Source organism: Eleutherodactylus coqui, chromosome 12 (genome assembly GCF_035609145.1).
Source record: "Eleutherodactylus coqui strain aEleCoq1 chromosome 12, aEleCoq1.hap1, whole genome shotgun sequence".
NCBI lineage: Eukaryota > Metazoa > Chordata > Amphibia > Anura > Eleutherodactylidae > Eleutherodactylus > Eleutherodactylus coqui.
Genome location: NC_089848.1, coordinates 54,956,191 through 54,980,362, shown reverse-complemented (window position 1 = coordinate 54,980,362; position 24,172 = coordinate 54,956,191). Strand labels below are relative to the sequence as shown.

At 40.6% G+C, this 24,172-nt stretch overlaps 1 protein-coding gene across 1 annotated transcript in view; it reads left to right on the top strand.

Annotated features, from left to right (window-relative positions):
• The window catches only part of KCNH8 (potassium voltage-gated channel subfamily H member 8), a 335,452-nt gene that overhangs the window by 261,291 nt on the left and 49,989 nt on the right, over positions 1–24,172 (top strand). The window contains exon 13 of the mRNA XM_066585790.1: positions 8,394–8,716. Within this exon, the coding sequence (XP_066441887.1) occupies positions 8,394–8,716 (323 nt within the window). The remainder of the gene's footprint in view (positions 1–8,393; positions 8,717–24,172) is intronic.

Sequence of the window (24,172 nt, the reverse complement as noted above, 5' to 3'; positions counted from 1 at the left end):
TGATAGATGCATAAGAGAGATGCCTAATAGCAGTATCTGTCACTCATGACATCCACTTAAAAGTCATGGAAAGCTATTCTCAAGCTCATAAAGTATTCATGAAAAGTATGCCATTGTAGCCTCTGGATGGAAGCTGCTGTCTTGTATCCATCACACCTTCCATTTAACATCAGGAGTTTTGCCTAGCATACCCATTAAACAGAGATGAAAAACACAATATGAACATAGATTTTGGGCAATGTGTTGCAAATATGTCTAAATTTTGTAGTCACAAGACTCATATTACATTTTAAAAAATGGTGGAAGTCTGATGTCCACTGTCTGTCTTTTTCAATAAAATAATAAGAAATCTAGAAATGAATGATAAAAGTATAGAGAAATAAAAAACTTTTCCTAGCTCCTAAATCAACGATCTTTTAGAGATTATGCAGAGAGCACAGGTATTAATTTCCTTCTCATTGCTTCCATTTTAGACTGGCAGATGGATGAAGGACAAAGCTTTGCAGAGAGCATGGCTTGGTAGAGGGTTTTCCGGGGAAAATACTTTTGATGACCTATATCAGAATAGGTCATGAATAGTTGATGGTCTGGGGTCCGTTGTTCAGAACCCCAACCAATTAGCTGACATTGTTTTTGCTCCGACCCCTGTGTAATTGCAGACACACTATCAGCTGATTGGTCGGGGTCCCGAGCATCGTACTCCAGCCAATCAACTATTGATGACTTATCCTAAGCATAGATCATCAATAGTACTCCCCCAGAAAACCCCTTCAAGGCCTGAAACTTAGCATACCTTGCTCTCTTATTGCAAAAAGAGCAGTAGGGGAGGGCACCTACTGTATCTACTTATGTTTCAGCCAGAGACAAGTCTGATCTGAGGTTTGTGAGAAGAAGGAAAAAATGGCTGGTTTCCTGGGATACATATTGAAGGATGACTTAAAGTGCTATGGAATCGTATTTGCACTCTTTCCAATTTCTTCTGTTTTCCATATTTATCACACCTCAATATTTCAGATCATTTAACTACTTTTAATATTACAAAAACACAAGTAAACACAAAATACAGTTTCTAAATGATGATTTCATGTATCAAAGGAAACATGCTGTTCATCCCTACCTGGCCCTATGTGACAAAATAATTGCCTCCTTAGCTGCTAAATGAGCCAGATAACAAAATTCAATTGACAATCGCTCCGAGCCATGTTCTGAGCAGATTTTCAAAGTATCTTGTTTCTGAAACGCTGAACTTAAATGGCTGCACTGTACCTACCTGTCCTGAGTTCATGCTGTTTGTGGTTCAAGAAGCATGAACCTAGAAACAGGCTCTCATTAAAAAGAACCTGTCTGGCAATTTAAAGCAAACTGGAAGGTGTCAAAAAGCACGTTATGCCATGTTTTAAAAAGTTTGAAATGAAGATGCAAAACAAAGTTAATTAAATCTACCAGTCTGGAACAGTTTACAAAGCCATTGCTAAGGCTCTGGAACACCTATGAACGCAAATGAGAGCCATTATCCACAAATAGAGAAAACTTAGAACAGTGTTGAACCTTCACAGGAGTGGCTGGCCTACCAACATTTTTTACAAAGAGTGCATTGATGACTTATCCAGGAGATCACAAAAGAATCCACATGGACACCTAAAGTAATGCAGGTCCCTCTTACCTCAGTTAAAGTCAGTGTGCCCAATTCTACAAAAAAGAAAGACGTTGGGCAAAAATGGTATCCAAGGTGTAAACCACTGCTGACCAAAAAGAACACAAAGGCTCATCTAGCATTTTCCCAAAAAGATCCAGATAACCCCAAGACGTTTGGAATAATATTCAGTAGACTGATGAGTCAAAGGGAAAGCCTTTTGAAAGACATGGGTTCCAATTGGTGTGAAGCTAACACCCCATTACATAATAAGACTATCATACCAACAATCTCCCCCTCCACATAGGGGGGAGATCGATATGTACAATTATTACACACTCAGTAAAGGCATGTTCACAGCAGAATCCAACGTGAATTTTTCCAAATGGATTCCACATCTAAAACTATGAAGAAACTTGTAGCTAAACTGGTTATGTCTACCGCATGTTTTGCAAGAGATTCGCAGGTGCATTTAATCTTGTCAATGGGCAAACTCTGTGTTTGAAATGTTCTCAAAAGTTTGAAATTTTTCTAAATGAACCCAAAACATACCAACCAAAATTTACCATGGATATAAAATAAAATGTGTCATGAAAAACAAATCTCAGAATCCCTTAAATAAGTAATAGCTTTCTGAGGTTATTGGGCTTGATCACATAGGCCAAAACTGGCTTAAGTGGTTAAATTAGTAGGATGATCTGAAACATTTAAATGTGACAAATTTTCACCAGTGCATTCACTCAGGTAAATGAAACGACAGGTGAAATGCAGAGTGATAAAGTAAACTATCCATTAAATGTCATCAGACTAACCCAGAAAGAAGTGCAGAGCCGTAGAATAAAATAGACAAATAGCCTTATCCGGATGACATAAACCCCTGGGTTCTAAGGGAGTTATTTAATGTGATAGACAGACCCTTGTTTCTTATATTTAAGGACTCTATAGTGATGGGGTCTGTTTCACTATATTGACTGGCAGCAAATGTGGTGCCAATATTCAAAAAGGGGTCGAAAAGTAAAACTGTAAGCTATAGACTGGTAAGTGGTACTTCTATTGTTGGTAAAATGTTTGAAGGGGTTCGAAGAGATGCTATCTTGGAGTACCTTGAGGAAAAAAATAGCTGTATAACCCCATATTAATATGGGTCAACTTCTATGAGAAGGTAAGTTCTAGACTGGACTGGAGAGTCATTGGATCTTGTCATTTGATACTGTGCCACATAAAAAGTTGGCATAAAAATGAAAATGCTTTGTCTATGCAAGAATGTGTGTAAAGGCTGGTTTAGACACAATGATTATCGCTCCAAAAATCTTTTGATTAATTTTTGGGCTATAATTGTTGTGTTCTTTTTACAGCGCAAGGTGATCGCTCAAGCGTTGGGCGATTACCTTGCACTTCGAACGGAGGATGCAGAAGACAAGCGGGGCGGCCCCGCTTGTCTTCTGCATCCAGCTGTTCTCTGCTCAGAGCGCCCGGCTGTTATACAGCCGAGCACTCCGAGCGGGGTATGGAGAACACAGCTTGACCGCTCTGTTCTTCATACCCCACCTGTGATCAGGGAGCGGGATACAGCTGAAACAATAGTATCAGCTGTATCCCGCTGTGAATTCCTGATAACTGATCGCTGATCTTTCAGCATGCTGAAAGATCAGCAATCAGTGACGGCTTAATGAAAACTGCACGATGCCAGTTACACACAACGATAATTATCGCTCAAAAGGGCCTTTAGTGGGTAAGTATTTGGCTCAGTGCTAGAAAGCAGAGGGTGGTTATTAATGGTCTATACTCTGATTGGGTCACCCTTACTAGTGGGATACCACAGGGTGCATTAAAATAGGTATGGGGGAACATGACGAGAACATTGTTCTTCTCCTTTACAAATCACTGGTCAGACCACACATGGCATATTGTATACAGTTTTGAACACCAATACTCAAGAAGTACATATCAGAGGTTGAGCGGGTACAAAGGCGGACAACTAAAGAAATAAATGGAATTGGTGAACTGCAAGAGAGGTTATCAGAATTAGGATTATTCAGTTTAGAAAAAAGACGGCTTAGGGGCAACCTAATAACTATGTATAGATATATCAGGGGACAATACAGAGATCTCTCCCATCATCTATTATACCCAGGACTGTGACTGTAACAAGGGGGCGCCCTCTACATCTTTACTGTAAAGACAGTGAGACTATGGAAGTCTCTGCCCAAGGATGTGGTAATGGCAAACTCGCTAAAAGAGTTTAAGATGGACCTGGTTGTCTTTCTAGAGTGTAACAATACTACATGTTGTAATCACTGAATACTTTAGAAAAGCCAGTGATTCGAGGATTATTCTGATTGCCAGACTTGGAGTCAGAAAGGAATTTTTCCCTTAAATTGAGGAAAACTGGCTTCTACCTAATTGTTTTTTTTTTGCCTTCCTCTGGCTCAACTTTGGGGTGAATTTAAGATGAACTGGATGATCTGTTGTAGTCTAAACTGTACTAATTTAGTGTTAGTGCAAATTAGTAGTAACAATCCATTGAAGGACTATATACTGCAAAAGGAGTTAACAAGCTAATAAAATGTTTTAAAAATATGGTTGATGTTCATGTGCTATGAATTAATAATGGATATAAACATATAACAACAAAGGATGCAAATGGATACCAAAACAATTTCAGTAATGTCGGGCTCACACGTACGGGTCGGATTCTGGATGCAGGATACCCGCAACGGAGTTCGGCTGTGATATCAGCTGGTGACCTTGTGTAGGCTCGCAGGTGGTCAAGTGCAGTACAGGCTTTTTCTTGATTCTTCAGTAAAATACAGCATGCTGCGACTTTTCTTACGCTCTCAAAATACACAATTTGTATCTGTAAAGAAAATGCATGCCTTTCAATGCCTGCGTTTTAGCGTGGATAGTCTGCGCAGATGTCAATCCAGAAATACACAATTCAAATCCAATTGTGTGGGACCGGCCTAATTCCCACTCACCTCTATAAAAAATAACACTGGTCACAACCAGAACATAAACATATATAAAATTCAACTTTTTTCTATAAGTACTCCTTAAGGCCTCAGTCAGATGAGAGATTTTTTTTTGCGCAGCAATAGGCGCGAAAAAGGGCGCTTCTAAAAGAACCACTGGGTTCCTATAGAAGCGTTCAAATGAGAGAATGTTAGGTGCGGAAAAGGGCACGCACCTAACAAAGGTAGGATTTGACCTATCTTTGGTGAGTGATGTGCAGGGATATCCATTGACTCCTATGGGAGCGGGAGTCTATGGAGACTCCTGCTCGGGGAATAGATTCCCCACTGCTTACAGCAGGACATTTAAAACCGGCTACCCAGAAGCACATTTTAAATGTCCCACTGTAAACTCCTGTTAGTCCCTGCGGGGACGAGAGGACTACCTGAAGGTTCCGTTAATCCCCACAGGGACTAACAGAAATTTACTTGCGGACATTTAAAATGTGCTTCTGAGCAGCATGATTTAAATGTCCTGCTCTATGCAGTGGGGTATTCCTCCTGCTCCCTCTACTGGGCAATTCTGGGCAGTAGGGGAGTCCCTCCCAATCTCCCCCCAAGGGATTTCCCTATAGCAGGGTGAGAGAGGGGGCTGGGGTTACAGGGCTTTCCCCGAGGGCTTCTCTGAGAGTGTTGGAGGAGGGGGCAGGGCTAGAGGGATCTGCTATGGGGAAATCCCAAAGCCCTGCGGGGCTTCTTCTCTACCTCCTCCTTGAGCAGCTGTGCTTTTTAAAGCACAGAAGATCCAGGGAATGGGTGATTTTCATGTGCGTGAAGCTCGGGTCTCCTGTGCATTAAACATTGCCAATTGATGGGATTTTTACACACATGACAATCTTTTTTGCGCGCCTGTTGGTGTGCAAAAATAGCACTTGTCTAACTGAGGCCTTAGGGCTCAGTCAGACGAGCGTTTTGTTCACGCTACTAGCAGCGCACAGAACGTGCCTCTAATAGAAAACCAATAGGTTCCTATAGAAAAGCTCAAATGAGAGAATGTTAGGCACGCAAAACGGCTCGCACTTAACAAAGATCGGACATGCTGCAGGTCAAAAATTTGCCCTCTAGACCCACCCCCTGTATATTTGCTATGGGGAATCTTTGTGAGAAGAGGTATAGCCCCGCCCACTCACTAGCCCCGCTCACTCTCTATGCGCTAAGGAGATATCTTTCGTGTTCCCCAGCGCAGGAGAAAGAGAACGGGACTACATATTAATCCCACATAGCAGTGAAAGAGAGCGGAGCTATGGGAGATTAACCCATAGCTCTGCTCCATCTCTCCTTGCTATGGGTCTTCCGCACATGAAACATTGCCTATTCATGCGATATTTACACACGTGAGTAGTAATCTTTTTAGCATGCCTATCAGTGCCCAAAAATAAATGTTTGTCTGACCGAACTCTAAAGGTGATCATTTTATACAAATTAAAGAAAACAACCACTGGATACATACCACTTACTGTTATAACCTGTGGTAATGTCAGTTCATATTATGAAGTATCAATAATTTTTGAATATATACTTCATACGTGCTATTTATATTTGTGTTCTTATTTTACTGTGTTTGTATGTGGTAAAATTAAATATCGGTTAGCTGAGAGAGAATTCACATTTTTTACATTCATATGGACACATTAGCCTTAGTGAAATGTAGTGATATAATCAGCCAGTAATTATTAATGGATTCTCATTTTATTTCTGGGAACACATCCAAGAGACTTGTTATATGATTGACCCTTTTTAGCCTAGTGGAAGAATATCAGTGAACTAAGAGGTTGTTATTGTCTCCTTCAAATGTTAACCTATTGTGGCCCTCATGGCAATAAAAAAGTTTAATATATGCTACAATAAACTCCAAAGGTTGTGTACAAAATTGAAGACATTATTTGTATTAGATTTGTTTAGTTTTAAAACTTTCTTCCTGTATGATAAGTTGTTCTTATGTAGCAAAAAACTGGTTCTAGTCTACTTCTCAGTTGGTCAGTTAAGACCAATATTCGAATTACTTGGGATATTTAAATAGCAAGCTTGTAGTAGCAGAATGCTTGGTTTATTCATCTTATGTCAAGTATCTTACCAATAATAATAGCCATACAAAGTTGCCACAGGGCAACCAAAGGCCTGTTGGTTATGACCCCCATCAAAGTAAAACATAACTTTTATTATTTAAGTGAAATAAAAAACCTATGAAAATATTAAAATGACAAGAATCTTGCAGCTCCCATAGACTAAAGTATTCATGGACTAAAATCATGCTATAATGGTATAGAAATTCCAAGGTCAGCAAGCTGACACCTATAATGCTAGAATATGGAGGGATAGAACGTCGGCCACAAACTTTCCCACCGACATACTCACCTAACTAGGCATCATTAGGGGAGAGAACGGAGCTATAAGTATCAATTACCAATAATAAGCTGCAATTCACATGATGTCTCATCCATTCTGTTGAAATAGCCTGAAATTTTGACAGGACAGAAAAACATAACTTGACACATATTTCTGTGCTGTCATGTCCAGGTGAATCCTGTTTCTCTAATGGAAGAAAATGTCTACAAGATAGGCATCATTTTTTTAAACATTGGTTTTATATATATTATTCCAATTGAAAAAGTCACCATACTTTGAACTTGTGTTAATATGATAGACATTGTGATAACTAGCAAAAGGGCAAATCAATTAATTTTCTTAAAATTATGTTTTTTTTGTGCTGAAAAATCTAAAGTGCCATACATTTGGGGTTTCCCGTCCTTGTAAAGGCCCTTTTTACACAAAACGGTTATCGATCAAAATACGTTCAAACGATCGAAAGTGAGCAATAATCGTTACGTGTAAACACGCAACTGTCATTCACTATTCATTCACTTGTCACTTAGCGCTGAGTTTCAGCCTGCATAAAAATAGTCCTTAGGTAGTATGCTTATCGTTTCACTTAAATGGAATTCGTTCAGTCTTTCAAAGACTGAAAGACTTAAGACTTGAGGGGATGGGGTGATTGTTTGCACAATGACTACTTCTTTGCTTATGTCAGCTGAAGACAATGGCTTTTCTTCACACTGAAGGCTCTTTCACACAAGCGTATATTGTCCGCCGTTTTCACGGCCAGCCGATATACGCTATCATCTAATGCATTGAATTCCAATGCATCAGATCAGATGGGTGATTTTCCGCCACGTGAAAGCGCCTGGCCGACCAAGATTGCGCATTTTGGCCAGGCGCTTTTATGCCGGGCAGGAAAGATAGTCTTGGAACTATCTTTCTGCCCGGAATACGTCGGCCGCTGCGTAGACTCTTATGGGAGCCTATGGCAGCTGCCTAAGAAGGGAGGTGGGAGGGAGTCTAGCAGCATGACTGACTTTTGGAAGAAATTCAGCAAAATGGCTGAACCAAACTTTTGAAAAGTTCGCTCATCTCTACTGCCAGATTTGGTGGGAAAAAAAAGAGAAGAAAATGTTATAAAATAACAAAATATACACTTCTCACTTCTTCAATACTCCACTGTTCTAGCACAGATATTCCAGTGGGGAACCACTGGAGCATCTGCATTGGAATGTTGGGGTGTTTGAAGAAGTAAGGAGGTTTTTGATGCTTTATTTAAATTTCTTTCAATAACTGGAACTGGACAACCTTTTACTTGAAAAAAATGTTATAAAAATGATACCAAGTTTTGAAAGATTAAGTTTGAGAGTGAAATCTCAAATAATGGGTAAAAAAATTATATTTAGCATACAAAATTATTTTGTTTCTTTCAGACGGAAACTCGTGGAAATGGAAGTGTAAATAAAAGACTATCATCCATTGTAGAAGATGATGATGAAGACACAGGGGAGGATGAGCCTTCATCCCCAATACACACACGGAATACAACATCTAAATACAAAAAATCCTCAAGCGGCTCTCTAGGGATCAATCTGAAACCATTCTCTGGGAATGTTCCATTTAAATCACCAATGAAATCTTCTAATCTATACTCCAGGCAGGATAATGAATCCCACCTTAATAGAAGACGAGATAAGAATTTAATGCTTAATCTCCCAAAAGTCACAAGCCTTGGACCACCAGATTTAAGTCCCAGGTTCGTATCATTCGGTTTTGTTTAACTGGAATTGCTTTTTTCAAAAAATTAACTTTTTGCCTTCAAGTTAATAGACTTACCCAACAAACAATGGTACAAACAAAAAACTAAATCGCATGGGTGGATATGCAACATGTTGAAAAAGGTTGCAGGTATGTGCAGGTCAATCATACAAACACAAGCAGACCCACATACATTCAAAGTAACCTTCTTAGGACCTTCTACCTTCTTTTAATCAATTAACTGTATGAGCTATTGTGGTGGCCAGGTTTCTGGATTCACGAAGACCCATGTTTTTTTTTAATTCTATGGGGCATTTTCTATTCCTATATATTATATTTTAAGAAAGGATAAGTAAATTAATTAGATGTTCCCAGTGGCCTTAAGGCCCATTTAGACACGATTATCGCTGAAAATTTGCTTTAAAAGCCTTCGTTTGAGCGATAATATTTCTGTCTAACTACACTGACATGGTGCAGTTTTCGTTAAGCCGTCACTCATCGTTGTCTTTCAGCCTGCTGAAAGACTATGAGCTTTATCTGGGATTTACAGCGGGATACAGCTGATACTATTGTTTCAGCTGTATCCCACTTCTGCATCCTCCGCCCGGAGCTCAAGGTGATCGCTCAACCCTTGAGTGATCACCTTGAGCTGTAAATGTCACGATTATCGATCAATCATCGTTGCGTCTAAATGGGCTTTAACCCCTTGAGTGGCGGGTTTCCTACCACCCTGTCGTGCCCACCAGGGCAGGTTTTTTAAAATGGTCAAATCATTGAATTTCAACTAATTTTGCAGTTGCGTCTCAAGAGCCATAACTTTTTCATTTTTCCATCGACACGGCCATATAAGGGCTTGTTTTTTGCGGGACAAATTGTGATTTTTTAAACAGGAGGGAGGAAAAAAAGAAATGGGGAAAAAAGAAAAAAAGGGGCCATGTCATTAAGGGGTTAAATAATGTATTAACTTCCTTCTCTGGGTCATTATGACGCATGGATACCACATGTGTGATTGTATTTTTGATTTTTACAAAGTAAAGGGAGACAAGTGTTTTTATAAAAAAAAATTTATAATTTTTTTATTTTTTTTTAATTTTTTTTTTTTGTCCCTTTAGGGGACTTCCACAGGGACCCATCAGGACCCCTGATCACATTCCGGGGGTCCGATGGTGACAGCCCTTTACATCCTGCAGTGACAGCCCTTTACATGCTGCAGTCAAATAGACTGCAGCATGTAAAGGGTTAACACAGCAGAGATCGGAGGTTTTCTCTGATCTCTGCTGTAAGAGCTGGTACCTAGCTGTCCTCTGACAGCTAACAACCAGCTCTCCCTGCCACAGAGACCATCGGCTTGCTTCTGACAAGCCGATGGTCTCTATGGCAACTTGTAAACAAAGCAGGACATTGCCGACATGTCGGCAATATCTTCTGCTGGTTTTTCAAAGCCCTTGCTTTGTTCTCTGTGGGACTGTGCAGGCAGAGCACACTGTCACAGCTTGTGGCATTGTGCTCTGCAGCTCCCATAGTGATACATAGCCCGGAAATCTTCCGGGCTATGTCACTATGAGCAGTGGAGCTCGTCCCGGAAAATTTCCGTGCGTGCCACTCAAGGGGTTAAGAGGGAGTGTTGAGTGACTTCCAGAACATAACAACAACTTTCCTTGCACAGAATAAGACAAAACAAAGCCTTTTTAAATGTGTCTTGTACTAGGTCTAAGATACTAAGGAGGCAAACCTGCGGGTATGAGACTGTAGGGAATCCAAAATAAGTTTTTAAAAAAGCACCTCTGTCCAGAAATATTCAACTGTTAAGCCATCTTCTCACAGGGTAGAATATTCGCAGTAATTCGATATGAATTTCACTTTGGCCAAATCTGCAACTAAATGGTGTGGATTTGGTGGAGGTTTACTGGCAAACAGCTGTGGAAGTCAGCTCTTGTATTTCAAGGGCTGAATTCTGCAGCAAAAATAGACATGCTGCGGAATCAGAGTCCACAGCATATTATTTGTCTTTTCTCTTTTTTTCTTTTTCCTTCCTCTATTTCATGTCTTGTCATTTTATTTTAAATATATGTTCTGACAATGGAATATAGGTTTATGTACAAGCTTTTGGGGTCTCCATATTGTAATGCAATGTACTATTATTTCTATTATTCTCATTGTTATAATTAAATGCCAATAAGAAGACGTTTTAAAACCCCCCAAAAATGCAGCAAATTCGTAACAGACATTTTCCGCACCATGTGAAGAGGATTTTTAACATTCCCTTCACATGGATTGTATTGTAAATGCTGCGCAATTTTGGCAGTGATTGCACTAGTAGACATTCCACAGAGAATCCTGGATCCTGTGTGATGAAGGCCTTCTATTTGCAACAATGCATTCCCTATAGAGTGTTCACATGTCCGTGCTTTACAGACATGTGCCGGCAAAGATAGGACATGCGTGCACCATAGGGAATGCACGCATTGTTTCCAATGGAGCCGCTGCTGCCGGCGGCTCCATTGAAAACAATAGTCTGCCAGCACCCCTGCATTCTTTTTCGGGGAAGGGCTTTACATATAAGCCCTTCCCTGAAAAAGAAACATTTTAGTGTAAAAAAAACAGCTACTTGTGATTGGCTGACGTGCTCAACCAATCACAGGCAGCTCTCGCCGAATAAATGATTTTAAATCCCCGCCTGTTGATAGATTAGCACTAGAGAGTCGGGGACAGGCAGGAGAAGACGCGGCTGAGCCCAGCAGCTGAAGGAAGGTAAGTATGTTTTGTTTTTTTTTAAAACACTTTTACTTGATTTTCAGGGAAGGGCTTATATTTAAAGCCCATCCCTGAAATCAATTGCCGGCAGTAGAATCCTCTACCGCAGCTGATGTGTGACAGCTGCGGTAGAGAATTGAAGAATTCCTCTACTGCATCTGTCACAGATGTAGCAGCAGTGTCGGACAGGTAAGTATATTTTTTGCTTTTTTTTTTAACATTAAAATATTTTTTTATCAGGGAAGGGCTTACATATAAGGGCTCGGTCACACGGGCGTTTTTTGGTCCGATCTGCAGACGCGCTTGCGATCTGCAGATCTATAGACCCAATGCATCTCAATGGGAGCAGGCACATGTCCGTTTTTTATGCGGATATGCGATAAATTATAGGACACAATGATTTGCAGAACGCACCTATCTGCGTTCTGCGAATCGTTGTGTTCTATATATGCGCTTAATGGGGCCGGTGGCAGCAGCGCCGTCCCCATTGAGAACATATACTAAAGATCGTTCTCCTCTGCCACAGTTGTAACAGCTGTGGCAGAGAAGAACGATGTTCGCCCATTCAATTCAATGGAGCCAGCAATACAGCTGGCTCCATTGAAAGCAATGGGTTGCCGGCAAGCGCTGGATGAATTTTCGGGGGAAGGGCTTAAAATATAAGCCCTTCCCTAAAAACCATCCTGAAAATGTGTAAAAAAAAAAAAAGTATCATTCAATAGCTAAGAGCTGCCTCTGATTGGTCCCTGTGCTCAGCCATTTAGAGGCAGCACTCACTCACCCATTCATGAATTCATAAATGGGTGAGTGAGAGCTATCTTTGATTGGTGAGGGCTGTGACTAATCAGAGGCAGCCCATTCAGCAGGCGGGGATTTTAAATCCCCGCCTGCTGAATACTACAGAGAGCAGTTCAGGAGAACTGCTGGCCGGGCGCGGCTGAACTCCGGCTGCAGGAAAAAGGTGAGTATACTTTTTTTTTTTTTAACACATTTTCAGGATGGTTTTCAGGTAAGGGCTTATATTTTAAGCCCTCCCCCGAAACTTCATCCAGCGCTTGCCGGCAGCCCATTGCTTTTAATGGAGCCGGCTGTATTGTCGGCTCCATTGAATTCAATGGGCGAACATCATTCTCCTCTGCCACAGCTGTGGCAGAGGATAGCGGGCAGCGCTCCTTTGATCGGCGCCCTTTCGTTGAAAACGCTGCTAGGTGCAGATTTTTCAGCGAATCGTCGACCCCGGTCACGCGATTTGCGGATTCGCATCCGTTATGCGATCCGCAGATCGCTGGAAAAAAACGCCCGTGTTACTTAGGCCTTAAGCCCTTCCCTGAAAAAGAATGCAGGGGTGCCGCGGCTCCATTGAAAACAATGTACAGACCTGCATTCACGCGTGTTTTTGCACGTACATGGGTGCGCACCTATGTACATACAAAAACGTCCTCGTCTGAAGCCACTCTTATACCGTATTTACCTTAAAATAAGATCTGTCCCTTAAATAAGCCCTACCCTGATTTTCAGGGAGAGGGGCTTGAAATATAAGCCCTACCCTGAAAATAAGCCCTAGCTACAATACATAAAAAAGCAACTGTTCTCTGCAGTTCTGTCAGACTTCCGTGCAGTTCTCAGCTGCCAACAGAACATCGATTGCTGGTAATGGGGTTTGTAAATTCCGCCTCCAGCAAGCGATAGCTGTGATTTATTCTCGAGCACTCAGCTCAGCCATTCACTTCAGCACTTAATGAACCAACCACAGCCATTGCATTGAATGGCTGTGATTGGTTCGTTAAGCGCTGCAATGATTGGCTGAGCTGCAGCGCTTAAAAACAAATCAGAGCCATCGCTTGCTGGAGGCAGAGTTTACAAACCCAGTTACCTGCAAGTGATGTTCTATTGGCACTGAGAACTGCACGCAAGCCTGCCAGAACTGCGGAGAACAGCAGGAGGGACTCAGATGGCGCCTGATAGGTAAGTATTATAAGACATCCCCAAACATAAGACCCTGTTTCTCTTTTGGGGGGCTTATTTTCGGGGAAACACAGTATATAACTACACAGCATGAATAAAAAAAACCTGGGCACTCTGGTAGCAAAAATGATCATTATCTAAGACATCTATTGCTCTTAACCTTTCTGGAGTGTAGTACACTCTAGAGATAAATCTGTATTAGATTAATATGCCACTGGCACTAACTACCACAGGGAGAAATGAATCAGTCACTTCTTCCCAATCACTTGGAGAGAGATCCAGTATGTGTGTATTCTACTGTATTTATTAAAAGCTTTGACAAATTGCTCTGTACAGGAAGTAAGTAGTAATGTATATATACACTTAAGAGGCTTAGCTAGACCGGGAGTCATTAGTAAAACTTCCAATTTGGATTTGGATAACGAGATCTGTAAATTCCCAAACTGACATTAAAGTGCATGGTGGTGTTCTGGGTATTTGTAGAACCCAGAGGGAGGAAAATTAAAATTTTGTTGTAAATTTGCAAAAAGTGGAAAGCCAGAGGATTCAAGGAAAACATGTTTAAGATATTTATTCCCCTTCATTGCCCAGCACTCACCACCAGGTTTTGGAGATGAGGTAAGTTAGAGTTAAACTATTGGAGAGTGCTGGAAGAGAATTTGATCAGGGTTTTCCCCCAGCACAGACTGTGCCTACAACTGAGAATGAGCAACGGAGGAAGAAGGATTTGTCCATGCTATAAGCTTTTGCCTTGTAGAGAGCAGAAGTGGGTCTATTATTAACATCTGATATTTTTACACTCCAACTGTCACTTCAACTCCTAAACACACGTAAAACATGGTAATGGAACTAAGAGAGCAGAGGATATATAGGTGCCCTCAGTGTAGAACAGTGACAATTTTGCCTAGTTAACTTTTGGACCTAGAAATAATCCAAATTTCTCAATTAGTCTAAGTAAAGAAGCCAAGGAAGGATGAGCATCTTTCAAGTATACCAGAGTATCGTCTTCATATTTAGTTGTAATTTATTGTTGGTAAAGAAAACAATGCAGCGTGAAAGTAGCTAAAGTTAGCAACACAAGAATGCATAAATTTATCATTGAATCCAATTTCCATTGTTTCTTTAATATAATTCTAAATAATACTGCAATTGTTAATTACAAATAATTATAATAAAATATCCTTTAACCCCTTGAGTGGCGGGTTTCCTACCACCCTGTCAGACCCACCAGGGCAGGTTTTTTAAAACGGTCTATTCATTGAATTTCAACTTATTTTGCAGTTGCGTCTCAAGAGCCATAACTTTTTCATTTTTCCATTGACATGGCCATATAAGGGCTTGTTTTTTGCGGGACAAGTTGTGATTTTTTAAACAGGGGAAGGAAAAAAAGAAATGGGGAAAAAAGAAAAAAATGGGCCATGTCATTAAGGGGTTAAATAATGCATTAACTTCCTTCTCTGGGTCATTACGACGCACACGGATACCACATGTGTGATTGTATTTTTGATTTTTTACAAAGTAAAGGGAGACAAGTGTTTTTATTATTTTTTTAATAATTTTTTTACTTTTGTTTTTTTTTTTACTTTTTTTTTTTGGCCCTTTAGTGGACTTCCACAGGGACCCATCAGGACCCCTCTGCTGTAAGAGCTAGTACCTAGCTGTCCTCTGACAGCCAAGCACCAGCTCTCCCTGCCACAAAGACCATCGGCTTGCTTCTGACAAGCCGATGGTCTCTATGGCAACCTATAAACAAAGCAGGAGACTTAGAAGCAGGAGATTGCCGGGAGATTGGCAATATCTTCTGCTGGTTTTTCAAAGTCCTTGCTTTGTTCTCTGTGGGACTGTGCAGGCAGAGCACAGTGCCACAGCTTGTAGCATTGTGCTCTGCAGCTCCCATAGTGATACATAGCCCGGAAATCTTCCGGGCTATATCACTATCGGCAGTGGAGCTCGTCCCGGAAAATTTCCGGGCGTGCCACTCAAGGGGTTAAAGTTCAACTTCTGGGCAAAAGAAAATACCAAAATTAATATATGTATACAGCAATACAGATTTTACCCCATTCTATTTAAAATTCTAACATTTTGATAACTTTTAGAGCAATGTGGTGTTCCCAGTAGAAATGAAACATCATAATATAGTTACGATAAGACAATATATAATTGTTTCTATTTTTATACTTAGAAAATGCTGAAAAGGCTTCTATAATAAATGATAAGATTTCAATTATTTGCCCAAAAATCACTTTGGTAAAGTGGATACACAATATTTTGTAACCTCTGCTATTGAACACATCAGAAAAGATGTCCATGCATCTATTGACAGATTAGCATGAAATTCCAAATTTTGATCCTTTAGGGAATTAATCCACTAAGGACATGTGGCGCATGATAGTGTTACAATGAGCAAACATTTAAACACTTAGGAATGTTCAACTAAATGGATCCTCAATGGAACAGCTACATCTTTTGATACTTAACATAAAAGAACCTGCTGTTGCAAATGTGCTTAGCATTAAAGTAATCATGCCCAGCATGGAGGCAAGACAGTGTTCACACGGGACAGACAAACTCCAGAAAATCCCACGTAAAACACTTATCCCCCCCCCCCACCAGGCACAAAAAAGGGAAAAGATGGTGAATCTAGCCCTAATGGCCAAAGGCGGGAGGGGTGGAATACCCTTGCCTAAAGTGGGTTTGATCATCCCCACAAGGACGACCCCACGTGTTGAACCAGGCCACCTGTACTGATCCTAGGTAGGGACAGGACATTTCAATAAACAGGTGGTAACAATAAATGGTAACAGGAGCAATGGCAGGAGCAACACTAAGATATAAGTCAATACACCAACTACTTAACTTGATCTGGATGGTAATACCTAGGAAAAAAGAACTAGACAAACTTCACCCACAAAAGATGAATAAGCAGCAACTTCTAAGAGCAGGGGTTGAAATATATAAAGCCCCCCACTAAAAACGTTGACCAGCCAAGGAAAACACAAACCACCTAAGGGAATTTTAACATACGACTCCCAATGACCCTTTATCAATGATTAAGGAACCCAAGGGGATAACAAACATTCAACCACAAAAGTGTCATAACATGGCTCATACTGATCTGGAACTGCCAGTCCATTTCCGCATTGCGACTGGTATACCACGACCCTGAGCTGCAATAGCTGCATATCGGATAGTAAACAAGAGAAAGTAACTGAAAAAGAAATGTATACTTGTGATGTACAGTTTGCATAAGTTCAATGTGGTTCAACCTGATGTACAGGTCATAAGTTCAATGTGGTTCAACTTCAGCCAATAGTTGCAGAGCAATGATTGAAAGAGGTTTGTTATTGTTTTAGTGGATGCTGTTAGACTGTAGTAGTTGCTTGTGCCTGCAGGACAATGGACCTATACTATACAGAAATTGCATTTCAGGAACGAGTACAATATAAATAATGGCCTTGGTACATTTATAACCCTCATGGACAACTCACTTGATTTGAATAGAGAGAATTAAATATTTCCTGCCACATTTCCCGATTGAGTACAGCTTACTGCCAAGATTCTCAATAGTGCAAAATCATGTAATTAGCCCATTGTTGGGTAACCTGCTAACATAAAAGCATCATCTAGAGTGAGGAGCCCTTTAATCACGGCAACTTTTTTAGCATACATATTATGTTGGCATTACTCATTAAATAAAGCCCCAGTGATTCTGCATGAGTATACTTCAAAAGTGGATTGTTGTATAATAAAAGAATATTGTATAGTAAACTGCCTTGGTCTCATCCAAGACAGATCCCATAAAGGCAATGCCAGTAGTTTACCAAGACCATAAACAATGCTCACAACATGTTATACTATGTTTTACTAATTGTAACTTGCAGCTAATGCTAATCCGTGTAACCAGGAGTGGAAACTAACCTCAATCTGGCATCTTGTATAACGTGGATCATAATGCACATCAGTCACCGATGCTACTATTCTAAGACCAGTGTCTTACTGGTCGAAACATGGCATGCATTTTCTTGAGGAAGAATAAAGTTCTACAATTTTTTACTAACTAAACATGATGCTGGATTGAGTTTCTGAGTGCTGCACACCTATATGTATCTTTGGCTAGAGATGAGCGAGTATACTCGCTAAGGCACATTACTTGAGCGAGTAGTGCCTTAGCCGAGTATCTCGGAGGGGAGATCTCTCTCCCTCTCCCCCCCCCCCCCCCCCGCTCCCCGCCGCAACTCACCTGTCACCCCCGCTGGCCCCCGAATCTTTAGAGACGAGCGGGGAGATACTCGGCTAAGGCACTACTCGCTCGAGTAATGTGCCTTAGCGAGTATACTTGCTCATCTCTAATCTTGGCTACTATTATTGGTATCACGCAAGTCTACAATATAAATTTTCACTTACGCTCAATTTTCACATATGATCTATATAGCTATACAGCTTTACAAAAAATATATTTCATCCCAAGTTGCCTTTATCTACTCTACAAAATGGTAACTTTTATTTCTCATCTCTGCATTTAGCCATCCTACCTTGTTCTTTTCAGTATATATGTTTTACTGGATTCAGTTTACCTTTTATATATATTTTTTTATTGAAATGTTTTATTTTCCAGTTGCGAAAATTATTTCCATAATATGTATTCATTTTTTTCTTGTATTATATATTTTCTTATTATTCTCTGCATACATTTCCAGAGGAATTTTCCCTTCAACTCAAATTTTTCACTGATATGTTTTCACTTTGATGAGTAATATGGGAAAAGAAGTCTCTGTCTGGCTGTGTGCCGACCCCATCCAGTTAGTAGTGGCTTCCCAGAGCAGGCACTATTTTAAGTCTTTTAAATTACAGAAAAATCCCAATCCTAAACCCAGTGCCAGGACTTCATAACAAGCAGATTACGTCAATATCTTCTGTAGTCTTATACAAAGAACACATAAAAGGAGCAAACTTCTGTAGAGAGAAACTCCAGTGGATAGATAAAATATTTCTTGCTGTTTCATCTTGTCTCCAAATTCATTGAAATCTGAATGATTTGTAAAATAAATGGTGTAGTTAAACAGAAATTCCAGCAGACAGATGAAGTCGTCCCCTTTTATCTAGCCCATATTATAACAGTGTTCTCTTGTTTTTCCCACTTCTACTTTTGCAACTTCTAACTTGATCATTTTATTTTTGGAAGATAATAATCTAGCTGTTACCGTGATTAGCTCTGGTAACTACTTGCCCCATGATGCCTTGCCGAGGTATCAGATGAAGCTATAGTTATACAGATCATTCAAACAGTTAGTATGATATTGGGGAGCATAGGGTTGGGCACAAACGAGGGCACAGGAGAGGCTGTAGTCTATTCCGATGAAGAAGCCTATTTAGTAACAAACATATAAGAGGATCAGTTTTTCTCTGTGGCTCTTGACTCTAGCACTATACCCCGCTCAAGAATTGCACGGTAATCGAGGTGGACAGAGCATAGTTTAATGAAAGAGAACAAATCGTAATGGTTACATACAGTGGCACATAGCTAAGTGGTCACAGTCTCTAATGGGTACACAGCTTGACAGTTGCATTCTTTAACAAGCATACAGCTTGGTGTTTGTAGTCTCAATTTGGCACAAGGCTTGCAGTGCCGTCTTAATAGAAATATGGGCCCCCGGGAAAAGCAGTGTACTGGGGCCCCTATGACAACTACTTATCTAAGTCTATAGGTTCCATTTTCCTCCTGCACTGTAGACACCTCTTTGTTCATAGCGCCAGGCTACTTTCCACTAGAAAGTAACGAGAGGATGTACTACACTTCACAAGATGATCCATATATCCATTCTGTGGAACATCTCTCTTTTTATACAAATTATGGATAATTTACAATAGGATTTATAGGCAATTTACAAAAGGAATTATGGGTAATTTGAAAGTGAAACAGAAAGGGAAAAAATTTAAGTTTCACACATGGTATAGATAGATTAGAGCCAAGTTCATGTCCAGCCACACAACATTATCATACATGACACAAGGTGCATTAAAATGTTAACATACAGAGATTAGTATGGGGCCCCTGGACAAGTGCCCATCAGGCCCATGCATTCAGATGGCACTGAAGGCTTGGTGGTTACAGTCTCTGTTAACCTTATGAGACAACTTACAACATTTAGTGATTGTAGAGCTACTGTGGGCTTTGCACTGGCTCAGTCTCTGATCTTTGGTCACACCTAGAGGCAGGCATAACAAATTTTTCTCCTCCCCCGATAGAGGAATATAGTGGAAGTGGTCTCTCCAGTAATGGAGGACTCCCCCTGCAGACCCAAGTTAGGGCGAAGTCAAATGAGTGTTTTTTTGCACGTCTGATAGGACCATTGGTTCCCTATGTAGTGTTCACATGTCTGTCTTTTACAGGTGCAAACTCGAATTCAATGAATGGCCTCTGATTGGCTAAGAGCTGCAACCAACCACAGGCAGCACTTAGTTGTCATTCAATGAATGGCCAAGCTCTGCTTGTGATTGGCTGACTTCTCAGCCAATCAGAACAACACTTTCTGGAGGCGGGGATTTTTAAATCCCCAGCCACCAGAAAGTGCTTCAGAACAGTGCCGGCATGGAAGAGAGAACATACGCCGGAGCCCCAACAGTGGCAGAAGATGTATTATATTTCAAGCCCTTTCCCAAAAATCACTGCAAGGGTTGCCTGCATCCCATTGCTTTCAATGGGGCCGACTGCAGTAGCGCTGGCCCCATTGAAAGCAATAGCCACAGAGCTTTGGTCACACACATTTTTAACATGCATGAAGCAACCTTTTCACTTCACGGTTCCACTTCACGATTCCTTGCGTTTTTAATTTTTTATTTCCCCTTCTGTGATGCATTTATATTAGTGTAGGGACCCACTACAACACAAGGAACCATGAAGTGGTTAGTGGGCTCATGTATCTTGGCCAACATCCAACCAATGCCTTGCATTTATTATCTATCATTCATATGCAGTGTGACTTTAAGACTCCAGGGGGAGCCCAGGGTGGCAGTACCAATGTGGTTCACTGTTGAAAATGCAGGGCAACCCGCCGAATTATCATGGCGTCATTAATAGGTTGCTGGTCTGCATGGTGAACTACATATAACAGAATGGTCTGACACCCTGTATCCACTACGTGTGGGAGTATACGCCAAGCAGCCACCCCCCTCATTATCAAGAGGCAGTGTGAGTGGCTGTCTTATTGGTGTCCTGCACAGGTGTTATTGGCTCCTCCATTTGGTAGTCAGCTACATGCATGGTGAGAGGATGCATCTATATGCACTCTTTACACAGTAAGTAATGGCCATTTTCTGTGATTGTTTTTTTTTCATACCTGACGAGTATTCTGAATGCTCTCAATACCTATACTCTTCTCACTCCTTGAGGTGCAACAAAAACTTCATTATATAGTCCGGCTCCACCCTAACTTTGGGACCACACAACATTGCACCACTGCATCTACCAATACAACCAGCCCACTACATAGTGTAAACATCACCACAACTCTTAAAGGCACAGTACCTGCAGATAAAACTATGTAAACAACACAGTAAAAGAATGCATACATATGAATTGTCATATTTATATGGCATAATATATAGATTTTCTAAAATTGTGACTTAACTAATCTGGCTCCTAACCAGGCTAAAATAAAACACCTCCTCCACCAATACTCCTATATTCCATGGAACAATCTCCCTTCCAGTATAGAAATGACTTACGTAACTGAGATGGTTGGGACTGACAAATATTAATTTGAATACGACAATCTACATAAACAATTAATGATGCCTAATTATACTAATAGCTCCATAAAAAGCATTTTGCATTTAGTAATTGGATTATTTTATCCCAGCTGTCCTTTTATTCCCTATGTCTTGAGTCTTGACACAGTGGAAATAGAAAAGCTGACCTGGATCTTCTGCCTGCGGCATTCACAAGTAAATGGTGCAGGCCTCCAGTGATTGACAAGTTTCACAAATAAAAGGCAAAGCTAGGATGTCAACTGAACTAAAATAGACTCAGCAAAGGAGATTCATTTGTCTTCGTAGAAAGTACTCTATTATATATCAGAGTATGACAGGCTTGCTGGGTTATTGCATGCAAGCTTTAACCTGGGAGCTTCTTTAGTTTATAAAGTTCTCAAATAAAAGAAGTTGTTTGAGATGCATGTATGCTAAAAATGATACCCAGATCTATTTAACACATTAGTACATGTTACATGATAGATTTCCTGTTCTTTAGAGTCAGGGGTCTTTATTATGGCAAATAAGCAAACTGTATAGTACAAGCTGCTGTACAATAAATCTCTGCCTCAAGCCTCAATATAATTACTCTGTCAGCAAATCTTGGCATCTACTCATTCTTCCACAATGATATGCTCTGATCCCCATAGTTGTAGATGACAGCAGACTGAACGATATCTGCAATCATTGTTATTTAGTCTATTTTATAATGTTTACTTCAGTAGGATATGAAGGGAATAATAAGGGGGTTACACTTATGTAATGGAGGGGAGAGATACTTTTCTTCTTTCTGCTTCTGCTGTTTTCGTACTGTACCTTACGCTAAAACAAGTTCATTTTATTTTATTTACTGATTTCAACCTCATTGCAGGGGGGCTTCTTCTTCCTTAACCCCTTAAGGACCAGGCTGTTTTGTAGCTTGAGGACCAGACACTTTTTAGGGATTTTACCCATGTGGTGGTTTAACTGCCCAATTTTTGTTCTTCAGCTACCAAGATTATTTTTACTGCATTTTTTCCCCATGACATATAGGGCATTTTTTAAAAATAAAATTTTCATTGCCTTTTTTTCAGTTTTTTAGTTTTATTGGGAGTTAAAAGCTAAAAAAATGATTTTTTTTTAACATTTATAATAATAATTTTTTTAATTAGTATATTTTCACTAAAATAAAGTATGGGAATGGTTATCTCATTTTGGTTCAGATGTTTTGATATAAAATATGTATGTTTTTGGATTACAGGGCGATGGTTTTGGTTGGTGTAGGCTTTGGGTTATTTTCTTTTTTATGTATATATTTTTATTTTATTCTGTAATTTTGTTTTACTTATTTATGTAGCTAATTGTTTTGGCTATCTATGCCCCCTATGATGTTGTATAAGACCTCGGGGGGTTATTCACATGTTTTGGTTTTTTTTTATTATACACTTTTCCACTGTAGCTAGAGCATCCATAGGACCCTCAGTTACAGGGGAAAAGATCCCCCTGTAGTGACAATAGTCATTGGCAGAGCTGATCTCGGTCTGCTGGGACCCTGTAGCTCTCCATAGTCCCTAGGTGTAGAAATGGCTGAGCACTGCCTTTGATTGGCTGAGCTCTGTAACCAATCACAGGCAGCGCTTAGCTGTCATTCAATGAATGGCTGAGCGCTGCCTGTGATTGGCTGAGCACTCAGCCAATCAGACCAGCACTTTCAAGAGGCAGGGATTATTAAATCCCCACCTCTTGAAAGTGCTTTAGATGAGTGCCGGCATTACAGAGACAAGAAGCGTCGGAGCCCGGACAGCGCTGCTAGGTGAGTTTTTTTTTTTTTCTACACCTAGGGATGATTTTCAGGCTAGGGCTTATATTTAAAGCCCTAACCTGAAAATCCCTTTGGGGGTTGCCTGCATCCCATTGCTTTCAATGGGGTCTGCGGCAGCAGTGCTGGCCCAATTGAAAGCAAAGGGAAAACATTGCGTTCCTTTGCAATGTGGCAGGAGGTTCCTTAATCCTAGCGGGGAGTCCCCTGGTCACTGAACACTGTGACAGTGCTGTCACTGTGTTTAGTGATGAGGGGACTCACCACGGGTATTTTTTACGCGCAGCACAGACCTTCTCGGCACACAGATATCCTATCTTTTGCAGGTACGAGTATTTTCCGCCTGTAAAAGATAGACATTTGAACACTAAATAGGGAACCAATGGTTCATAGCCGCGCACAAAAAACGCTTGTCTGACTTTGTCTTCATACTATGTAGGGACATACCCTAAATTCAGAAGAAATACTGTAAATCAGGAGTCACACAATATAGAGTTTAAAGTTTAAGAACAAAAATACCTGTCTCCTCAATGGGTTAATAAGATTTAAAATTACAAGTAGGGGTAGGTTCACACGAGCGTGTTTTTGTGCATATTTAGGTGCCTGCTTACGTGTGCACCTAGGTACGAGCAAAAACACATGTGTATGTAGCTGCATGCAGTGTTTTGAATGGAGCCGTGGCTGCTGCCGGTGGCTCCATTGAAAACAATGGTCTGCCGACACCCCTGCATTCTTTTTCAGGGAAGGACTTTACATATAAGCTCTTCCCTGAAAAAGAAAAATTTTAGTATAACAAAACAATGCAGGCATTCTCTTCAATGGAGCCGCTGCTGCAGCCAGCGGCTCCATTGAAGACAATGGTCTGCCGTCACCACTGAACTATTTTTAAGGGAAGAGCTTTACATATAAGCCCTTCCCTGAAAAAGAAACATTTTAGTGTAAAAAAATAAAAAATATACTTACCTGTCCGCCGCTGCTGTGTCCCCCACGGGGATGAAGAACAAGTCTGTCGCATGCGGCAGATGTTTCCTTCATCCCCGCTAATTAAAAGAATTCCCTGCTGCTACATCTGTGACAGATGCAGCAGAGGAATTCTTCAATTCTCTTGTCACACATGTCAGCTGCGGTAGAGGATTCTGCTGCTGGCAATTGATTTCAGGGAAGGGCTTTAAATATAAGTCCTTCCCC